The 11,402-nt window shown below is 38.4% G+C and overlaps 1 protein-coding gene across 4 annotated transcripts in view; it reads right to left on the reverse strand.

Annotated features, from left to right (window-relative positions):
• Positions 1-8,874, reverse strand: part of lrch3 (leucine-rich repeats and calponin homology (CH) domain containing 3) — a 35,483-nt gene extending 26,609 nt beyond the window's left edge. For all 4 annotated transcript variants that reach the window (XM_036584634.1, XM_036584633.1, XM_036584632.1 and 1 more), the window contains exon 1: positions 8,600-8,874. In XM_036584634.1, the coding sequence (XP_036440527.1) occupies positions 8,600-8,843 (244 nt within the window). In that variant the 5' untranslated portion in view covers positions 8,844-8,874. The remainder of the gene's footprint in view (positions 1-8,599) is intronic.
• Between the last annotated feature and the right edge of the window lie 2,528 nt (positions 8,875-11,402).

An 11,402-nucleotide genomic window follows, 5' to 3' on the forward strand; every position in this document is an offset into this window, starting at 1 on the left:
AAGTTAAGAAGTTTCAATAAAAAAAAGCTAATTTTAAAGCTCAGAAGGTTTAAAAGAAAAATATCAAATCTGTCTCAGCTAATACTGAATCAAAAAAAATATCAATATCTTCTCAGTATTGAAAAGAAAATGTGGCACTGTGCCATCTCTAACTACACACTCAATACATGTGTTTACTTGTCCTTCATTTCATTCTGTTAAATTCTGCAGTGCTAACAGCATGTGACAAGATACAACTGACATGCTGCCTTTACACATGTACCCAAAAAAACAAAAAGGCACCAAATGACGCAATGCTTCACTGCTGAGAGGCACAATTGAAAAGGAGCTCAGAAGGGGCCTCTCAAAGCAACAAGGCTTTTGCTTCTTTGCTTCCGTCCAATCCTTCTTTTCCCCTTCCTCTCCTGTGATGTAAGCGTTTGGCTTTGGGTAGTGTCTTAGCTGATGGCTACACAGCACCCCCCACCCCATAACCATGCGCTCCAATTCCTCAGAGCACACAGACAAGAGTCATCAGTTCAGGGCCCTGGGCAAAAGAACAGCAGGCACACTAACTGGAGTAAAATTCAGAGTTTTTTTCCTCAACAAAATAAATCACTTTCAAAACTCCCATAAAAACAACTTAGACACTGGGCTGAACAGGAGTTATGTCCCTAAGCCTGACAATGAGGCATATGTATAAATCAAAACAGAGAAATATCAGAATCTGTGGAGCACTCAGCTGACCCACAGACAGACAATAGTTTAAATCAGTGACTCAGTTCCAGCCCTGCAGGACATTTGATCTGTACAGTTAAGTGCTTTCCTGGTTCAACACATCTGTCTCTATTAATGAGCTAATTAGCAAGCACTATGTGAAAAAAATTCAGTTTTCACCTCTTGTTCCCATTGTTGGCTCTACATCTAATCATTTTAAACACAATAGTATAGTTTTATTGAAATTGTAAATATCCTTTGTTCCACATGTTCCCAAACATCAAGAAATGTTTTAAATTGCTCAAGCCACATATGTACAAAGGGATATTATAATCGTCCTTTACTTATCATACAGAATCTTGTTTTTGGGTGACACAGGACTGTTTATTTTTTTCATACCTTCCAATTTTTTGGAAGGTATGAAACTTGAATGTCATCAAAACAGTTCAAATGGCACCATGCAAAATTACTCACTCTGTTGAATTTTTAAGTGAAAATGAGTTAACATGTATTCCAAAAGGAACAAACTTAAATATGGAATTTTTCTGCTAATTTTAGTGCACAATTTATTTATTTGCAGAGTTTAACATATTTGGCGGGGGGGGACAAAATATAAAATGTGCTATAACTTTTGTTTTCAAAGTACACTTTCTGCTTTCTTTTTTTATTTTTCCAATATGTTAAACAATAACATTAATAACTTGTGGTCTAATAAAGTGTCTCTGTAGAGGATGTGCGAACTTATTTCTCAAAATGAACAAAACGTAATTTGACCAGCAGCACCCAAACTTCTGAATAGGACGTTATAAACAGAGCTATGAATATACAAAATGACAGCACTTTAGATAGTAGCGTTTTTCCTTATCATATCAAATTTAGTTGTAGGAATGGTTGAAACAAGGAAAAGTCTGCACAAACTGGCACTTCAGACGAGAAAGAAAAAAGGTACAGGGAACGACAAATCTTTAGATGATGTAAGACTTTTAGTACCTTAAATGTGTTGTAGGACAATTATCTTGTAGACTGGCTTTTCATTTAGAAATACCAGCATGTCAACATGCTTGAGGGCTAAACACATGGGAAAGAGACACAGTAATGGAGTCACCCGCATGCTCCCCACGGCAGTCAAAGGCATGCAATTTTTCAGGTTATTAAAATACTCACTGTTCCGTAACACTATTCACACACTGATTCGTCAGTTTCTTTTCTGTACTTTCAACAACTTAGACTCTGCTGTTTTTTGTTTTTTTTTGTCACAGCGTTAATAGGTCCTCTCGTGACAAGCAGCATGCATCAAAACAAGGCAATCCCTGTGTGCAAGAGGAACATCACTACCCCACTCCCTCCTTCCCTCTCCAGCTCTCTCATTCCACTTCATCTTCACTGATCTCTCTCTCACAACACTCCAGGCACAATGAACACCATGTTCAATTATCTGATTTCACTATGAAACTAGTCATCATTTAATTTTTAATATTTCTAACTTCACTATCCTATGTTAAGGGAAAATAACCAGAGATGTGTTTTTTTTTTAACACCAGTGTGTTCAACCTCACTGTACTACATTACAAGGGTGTAACAATTCACAACACTCATAATTCGGCTCTATTCGGTTCCAAACGTTTTACGCTACAGCAAAAAGAAGTGTGTGAAATGTGCCTTACATTAATAAAGTTAGTGCATTTTCAGTTTATGATAGCATTCAACATTAAGAGTACAATATTTGAGACTTTAGAATGGCAAAGCGAAAGTTTGCCTGATCCCTTCAGTCTGGTTTCTCAGCACCGTTGAGACACTAAAGAACTGTGCTTTACTTTTGCCCCGAGGAAACACATTAGCCACAATACTGCAATGCAATACATTTCAATATTATACAATGCTATACGATACACTGCATTGTTACACCCAGGGAAGATTAGGCTCATTATTCTCCTAAAATGAGATGACAATTAGAAAAGAACAAGTTAAAGTGGAAAGCCCTATTTGAGCTGGATTAGTTTTAGCTGGGGACGTGCAGTAATTTGAGTGATTATCAATGAGATCCATGATTTTAATCCAGTATGAATCTGCAATGGTCATCATTTTTACAAGTCTTCTAAGTAATAATACCTGAGCAGAATACCTTCTATAATTTGCCAGTCCCAGAGCTCCCTCAGTAATAGCAGTCCTGTTCAAATCAACATTACAGTAATGTAACAACAAAACCAGGTAATAGAAAACAGCAACCCTATTTTTTCCAACCTGAAGACCATTTTAACAGCTAATTAAAGCTTGATTTGACCCAATTTCTTTATTCTCAAGTTGATGACAAGACTACTGAAATCCACAATGATTTTGATGGCCAAATTACATGGAGTAGGAAAATGTCTTAAAAGTAACTCTCGCAAAGCAATGCAATGTCTGTCTTCTTATGCTGTATTTATTAAACTGAATGAACCCACTTTACTAGCCTAATGCTAGTTTGTATGCCAATTAGCCTCACACTGTGTTATTGTTCAGAAGTCCAGCGCATGTCGCATAATGCTGACGTAAACGTCCGGGCAATGATGTTTCGACCCTATTTGGGGAAATTTGGGGAAATTACACACATCCTTTATCCTATACGAATCAGCCAGTCAAATCTTGCACACATTACATGCCTTGAATTTCTCTGGTAAAACTGATCCTGATCGAATAGGGCTATAGTCTATAATCAGCACTTTAACCACAACACTCATCTGATCATCTCAAATCCAAAGAACTAGTGTCCCATGTACTTTCAGAGTGTAATCACTACTTTTTACTATTCCCTGTTTGCATGCAGGCCAGCACAAGCATAACCTAACCTTAACATAAAACGCCCCCTTTGTGATACTTCAATTTATCCACATGAATTTCCTGGGGGTTTTTTTTCTCCCCTTCTATTAATGTTTATTTGTAACAAAACATTTAAAACGAGGGATATCTTTTCCTCTCTGTGAAGGTGCAGCCCTTTCGCGTTTGTTTAGGTGAAAGAAAAGCTATCATCATATGTGTGGTACAATAGAAAAAGACATAAAACGTCACTAAAGAACAATGTGCAAGCCAGTGGACCAATTTACATGTTTACATGTTCAAATCAATCTCAAAAAGGCTTGCCAATAATGGTCTGGAACATGTTTTACTCAGATTAAGCTTAAGTTAGGTTAGGTTGGGCCAATATGACTATAATTTCTCATTATCTTGATAAATTATGTGACTATGCTTTTCTAAGCATATCATGGACATCGTCAGTACTTACAGAACACTGACTGCATGTTTTATTACAAATGCAGGAGAATTAGTCCTGTTTCATTGGATTAAGTACAGTACAGTCTGTGAAACACATTAATTTTATGAATAAAAATTAATTGTAGTTGTGGTTTTATTATAGTATTTTTATATGTGGCACTACATTTTCTATTCTGTCTGTTCTAATTCATCAAAGCTCAAAAAAAAACAAAAAAAACAATAAAGTGATGCATACTATGTATCATGAAGTCTCAAAATATTGTGATAATGTTTTTGCCATATCTCCAGCCTTAGCTTAAGTTAACCAAGACCATAGATGAACCATGACAAATAAAATGTACTGTTTACATCAAAAATCAAGAACAAATTAATTTAAGAACATTCAGAATTGTTTTTAGAGTCTTTTACTGTTTTGTTTTAATGGGTTAGCACCTTCATACATTTCAGAATGCCTGACAGAATATATTCCAGATCAGGTCTTTAGATCAGTTGCTGCTTTACTGAATGTTCCCAGAATGAAGCATAAAAAGACTGGTGAACGTTATTATTGTTATTATTATTGTTATTATTATTTTAATCATCATCATCATCAAATACAGGTTTAACTAGCAGTTTAAGATAAACTAAAAGCCTGAGTTAGACTAGTACCGAACCACTGATCTGTGTGTAAACACAAAGTTATTGAAATGCCTGGAAGTTCAGCCTCTTGTTCAGTCTCTGTCTCCTGCACTGTTCAAACATCACTGACTCTCAACTACTGTCTAGAAAAGGCTCAGCTCACATGTCGTCCAGCAAAAATGTAGCAATACACAATCTAAGCTGTAATTTACTAACCATAACAAATGCACTGCACCAAGAACCCTAACTATTTTAAGGCACAGGACACCACAAGTGCTTTAAAACTCCTAACCTACACATTTCTCTAAATGCCATTCTCTTCTACGACAATTCCCATCCAGTCCTCCATCTAACTCTCCACAGCACTCAGACAATCAATATTGACCCAGAAAGTCTCACACCAGGATACCATGTGTACATTAACTGTGAACTGATTCAGGAACAGTGAAATGCCAGCAGCATTTGCAATGCAGTCCTTTTTCCAAAATCACAGACATCAGTACAACAAAGCAAGTGTCGTAAGATCTGTGCATGAACGGAAAAGGCTAGAACTCAAACAGACATCTTTGTGTTATCTTCAACAAAGTGCTATTCTGCAGTGCATAAGGCCAATTCACCACAGCTAATGCCCGCCCCATAACTTGCCAGAATCAACATCAGCAATTAGGTAACAGGAAGTAGAAAACAATGATGAATCCACAATGTTTTATGATGCCAAATTTCTGCACTAATCCTAATTTGACAGTCAAAAATTTAAAAGTATTTTTTTTTATTTAAAGCGTTTTAATTCATTTTATTTTTACTGTTAGTGCTACTCTTAATTCTGATCACAGGGCAAGTAAGGACATCAACAATTCTAACTAAATTCAACCCTTTTACCTGTTAATGATGCCATGAATTACACAGAGCACTCTGCCCACTCATTTCTAAGGAGTTTCATGGTAAATCAGTCTCACTTCATGTTTAAAAATACCACTTCTCAAATTACATCAAGCACAAACTAAGCCGAACGCAAAGAACAGTGATGACTCAAGTACACTTTGACATCACCAGTTGCTAAAATAGATAGAAGAGCAAGCCTACGACAGCCAGCAGACTAGTACTCAAGACAAATGTTAACAGCTGTGTTGTGTCTCTCTGTGCCTCAGTAAAATACTTGAAGGATTTCATTGCAAAATGCTGCATATCTATTTGTAACAATTTTTAACACAAGTTTTAGGAAGAATATAACAGCTGATGTATAACAGAAAACATTTTTGGAAAATAATGAAAACACAGCATTGATTGAAATCCCAAAAACACATCCCTGAGGGTGGTCTACATCGCATTTGGAACAAAACCCCTCACTTCTATCATGACACTTGGCAGGTTTTTTTTTTTTAATAGCAAACACCATCAAAACTGTAAACCATAACTGCTTTCATGCCATTTAAGAGAAACACCAGGGCCCATATTCATGAATATTCAAGGTATTTATAAAGCTTCTCAAAGAAGGAGTGCTGATCTAGAATCAGATTCCTCCCTTATTTATGGTTACCTTACTGACTGGAACAGATCCCAGATCAGCACTCCTACCCTCATAAGTTCTACGAAAATCAGCCCAGGTCCCATCAGTTCATAAGGTCTAATTCAGTGTAATATGAAATGGCATAGATTGACTCCAGATCAGCAATCTTACTTAAGTTTGATAAAGATGGGCCCTAATCCATTATATATTGGAGAATTAAAATGGTTTAAAAGAGCAATACCACCTTGGAGGCATTCAGCTCTGCTACCATAAAATGCCCAGATCAATTTGATTATGGGCAACTATCCACATACTATTATTCACCCATGGTTTCCTTGCAGAAAATACAGTAACTCAATAAGTAATGTAATGTGATGTGATTCTAAACTTCGCCTCTGGCAACCGAATGATAATATGAAAACAAGCCCACACACATTTTCTATTTCCTTGTAGCATTCTATAACATGACACCTTCCAACCTCTCTTTGCTTTTTCTCCTAAATTTACTCTGTATTCTACCTTAGCTTAGGGCTCGATGAATCAGTCTGAAGGGCAAATTACCAGACTATGGGCAATCAAACTTTCTGCAAAGAAGGGCCACACAGAGACATGACATAGAGCCATACACTAAAATATCTAAATTTAAAGGGGAATTTCATTGATTCTGAACTAAATTAAGCAGTAAACAGTCATTAAAAGTGGCTTGGAATGAGAAACTTAAAGTTGCAATGAGCTGCCTAAGACCCAAAACATAGTTTCACTATAGTTTTGCAATAAGGTTTTAGTTTAAATACATTTTTTAAAATATATGCAATGGTTTGCAAAAAATACTTTAAGAAAGCTTTACCACTACTTTACCATCATCACCACTCATAAAAACTCAGAAGACATGTAGGCTCACTGGTCATTTTGATAGCAAAGAAAACAACTATACATTTGCATTGTGCACACTGGGTGTTCTGGTTCCTGTTATCACCATTATAAATAAATCTGTTCCATTTTTATATAATGTATGATTTCACATCAGCCCACTCTGAATTACTTTTACATCTCAAGGACTAGACTGCTAATCTTTCTTAAAGAATCGGCATAAACCTTCTATAAAAAACTCTGCAATATGAACTAGACTCTACAGTGTCTATACTGTTTATGTGGTGAAAAACAACTTGTTTGTTGACTTTGAAGTTATATCAGGCAAAATTAGGTTTGAAGATGTTAGACACACTCGTTCCTTGTAAGAAAAGAAACAGTATACCCTAGGTTCTGTTTAAAAGCTTGGCATTGTAACAACAGAAGAACCCTTTTTGGTGCTATACAGAAACATTTACATAAAGTTTCTATATAGAACCATTTCACAACACATTCTCCAGCAATCTGAAGAACCATTTCACCATGAAAATAACCGTTTAAGCATGAAATGGTTCTGCACAGAACCCATGGTCCTAAATAGAATCAGTCCCTGTACTAAAGAAATGTTGAAGAAACATCTTCATACATATGAGGTGCGAAAACGTGTTGCATCAATGCGAAATACTTAACGTTAAGCCAAATCCAGAACTGCCCGTCAAACAGGGCCCAAACACCCAAAACCTCTCCCTTCGCAAAGCCGACAGACACGTTAAACATCGTGGTGTCGCTTAGTTTGACAGGCTCGGACATGAGCTGCTGTAAACGCCAGAGCTGCGTTAGCTTAGCTTCGCTTCGCGTATCTTGATTCGTTAGCTAGTTGGGCTAGTCAGTTAGCTAATATTTTAAAGATAATTATCTAAGATAATTGTGCTCCACCTTTACAAAGCTCCGTTAGCCTGATAACTCAGCTGACCTTAGACTGAGCGACAAAACAAAGTTAGTTTAGACAGATTTTCCCCACGAGAACAAGACAGTCAAATCATTTGGCTGGAGCTAATACTGGCCACAGCCTAAAACGTCACTCCTTTAGCTCCCATTAAGGGCAAATAAAGTACACACTTCAGCAAAGCACTCGTGTTTAACAGTTCAACACAAATTAACAGACAGAAACCTAGACAGATAAACAGGGAGACAAACAGACAGATGTAACCAAGCATAAGGTGACAGGTGGTCAAAAACAGGGACACCATTTTTCCCATTATTTCTGTGAAGAGGTCTGCCACACTAAAAACGGATTTATTCAATAAACAACGTAGCTAACCTATACGTTTTAGACTTCAGACTACTAGCTAAGTCTTCCTATTTCGTAAAAATGTTACCAACGCATCCCTCACATTTAGGCTACATCTCGGACTGTCCAGCGTTTAATTGAATATTTTTCAAATAAAGTTGTGGTGCTAACGTTACACACCGTTAGCTAGCTCGGTCGGTCGGTCGGCTACATCGTCACTTCAGACTGGCGTAAACAAAACATTAGCGGCCACTGAGACAACTATTAGGGGAACTTACGGTCCACAAAGTCCAAATAAAACAGCTCAACAAAAATAAGCAGCAGTTTGGCGACCTATCTAGCGAGTTTACCACCAACCCAGGAGCCTCGGCCGGGAAAAGTGGTCTTACCGGCCCGGGTCGTGTCGGTTAGGTCGTGGTTGGCGGCGCTCCGCGGAAACTCCTTCAGCTTCCTGCCGCTGAGATTCAGGCACCCGGTGGCCGCGGCCTCGTCAAGAGCTCGGTCCAGCGACCGATTCCAAGACGCGGGTCCCGGTGCAGATAAGCCGTTGGCGGCGGCCCCTGCCGCACCGGGATTACCGACAGCGAAAGTGGGCACGGTGCTTTCCGCAGAGAGCAACACCGAGGCCGCCATTACACAGCAAACTCCCACTAATCCTCCCCGCCTGTCCCACCGGTCACTAAAGCGCTAGTGCGCAGGCGCGGGGGAGCATATAGGTCCAACCACTCTTCCCGCAAATGGGATTCCTGTGGAAAGCCGTTTTCACTATGAATTTGTAATTTTTATATAAAAGATTTACTTTGATCAAATGAAATTATATTAGTAGTAGCAGTAATAGTAGTAAAATTTAATTCTAATGTCGAATTCAACATTTACTAGTATTCTACTACTATACATTTACTACACATTTACTATGTACGGAAGTCCGGAGGCCATGAGCTTTTGCTGTGATTTTCTGAACTGTTATCTTGAGATAACAAGATGAGTTACTCGTTATTTCAAGAAAACAATTTTGTTATCTTGAGATAACAGATAATTAACTTGTTATCTTAAAATAACAATCCCAAAAATGATTACTACCTTGTGGCCTCTCTGGACTTCTATAGAAATGCACTGATCAGTCATAACATCAAAACCACCTGCTTGTTTTAAACTCATTGTCCATTTTATCAGCTCCACTTACCACATAGATGTGCTTTGTAGTTCTACAGTTACTGTAGTCCATCTGTTGCTCTGCATATTTTGTTTGCCCCTTTTTGCCCTTTTTCTTCAGAACCCCCACAGGACCACCACAGAACAAGTATTATTTGGGTGGCGGATCATACTCAGTGCTGTAGGGACACTGACATGGTGGTGTTGTGTTAGTGTGTGTTGTGCTCATACGAGTGGATCAGACACAGCAGTGCTGCTGGAGTTTTTAAACACCTCAGTGTCACTGCTGGACTAAGAATAGTCCACCAACCAAAAATATCCAGCCAACAGTGTCCTGTGGGCAGCGTCCTGTGACCACTGATGAAGGACTAGAGGATGACCAACACAAACTGTGCAGCAACAGATGAGCTATCGTCTCTGACTTTACAAGGTAGGAGTATCTAATAGAGCGGACAGTGAGCGGACACAGTGTTTAAAAACTCCAGCAGCACTGCTGTGTCTGATCCACTCATACCAGCACAACACACACTAACACAACACCACCATGTCAGTGTCACTGCAGTGCTGAGAATGATCCACCACCCAAACAATACCTGTTCTGTGGTGGTGTTCTGGGGGTCCTGACCAATGAAGAACAGAGGCCGAACGAAGTATGCAGAACAGCAGATGGACTACAGTCTATAATTGTAGAACTACAAAGTGCACCTACATGGTAAGTGGAGCTGATTAAAAATGGGCAATGAGTACAGAAACAAGGAGGTGGTTTTAATGTTATGGCTTATAAGTGTGTATTTTTGCAAGACAGCACTAACTAGAAAGAATTCATGGTTTTTCCCAGTTGATGAATTGCATAGATTCCCACCTGTTAGAGCTTCCTAAAAATCCAAAGACAGTGAATTTGCTGAACTCTGTAAGCCTAAATAGATAACAGCAAATTCATAATGATGTTAATGATATTCATACTCTTGAACTGCTAGCCCCAAGATCATCATTCTAGTGCTGATTTATCGTCTCTGCTCTTTTTCTCCTTATCTACACAATCATCATTTTAACATCAGTCATTTCAAAGCAATCATTCTTTCTTTTGTTTAGCTCTGACTATCTCTAACTTCCCCACCCAGCTCATCCCTTTGTCCATCTCTTCATCTGTCACTGCCCAGCTTCTGTTTACCCCATGAAGCCTTGATATGGGCATCATCCGCTGCAGATTTGGGTCAGGCCTTCTTCTTGGCCTATCTAGATTTAAATAGCTCATTCTGCAACATTTCCTGCTGACTAGCCTGGCTCATTTCACTGGGGAGGAGTTCCCAAAGTTCATCAGTGAAAAACAAAGAAGCATAAATAAAACATTATAGTTTGATCTTCTTGCAAGAAGAGAAACTATCCAGTTTTTTATAATCACAAGATCAACTATTTCACTTAGTTCCTCACATCTAGCAGAGCATTATTCAACTAGCCTACTTCTGTCAATTCTGATTCCATTTCTAAAGCCATTTCTATTCACCCCAATAATCTAATAATAGACCACATACTCCTGAATATAAAATAAAGAGCAACAAGTCCCCCAGACAAATTGAGTTCTGTACGTCTGCGCTGATTAAAGTTAATTCCAGTAGGTAATCTGGCGATTAGCTACAGGCCTGCTTTTGTGATTTATGCTGACTGACATCAACCCCACATTCTTAGATCTTCCTTTCATGCTTCACCCTGTTCATACTCACTGGATAATAAATCAGTGCTAAGGATGCAAACGACAAATGTAATCCACATCTTTGTAATTCAGCTACTGATATCCTCTCTGATCCGGATTTACGTTCTCAGTGAAACTCAGAGGGGTGATGTCTGCTGCCACTGATGTGCACGTATGTAAAAACTCTACATGGGGTTTAACTCCACTCTTTGTATAATTCAATCATTAAAATGTAAACAAAGTCATCCAGAGTGGTTAATCTGAAATGCACCATTTTAGAGACCGAGTCAGAATTATTCAGTGTTGTTGATAGGATCCAGACGTCTAAAGATGTCTACTTAAAGGGGAAT

The sequence above is a fragment of the Colossoma macropomum genome, unplaced genomic scaffold, assembly GCF_904425465.1.
Source record: "Colossoma macropomum unplaced genomic scaffold, Colossoma_macropomum, whole genome shotgun sequence".
Taxonomy (NCBI): Eukaryota; Metazoa; Chordata; class Actinopteri; order Characiformes; family Serrasalmidae; genus Colossoma; species Colossoma macropomum.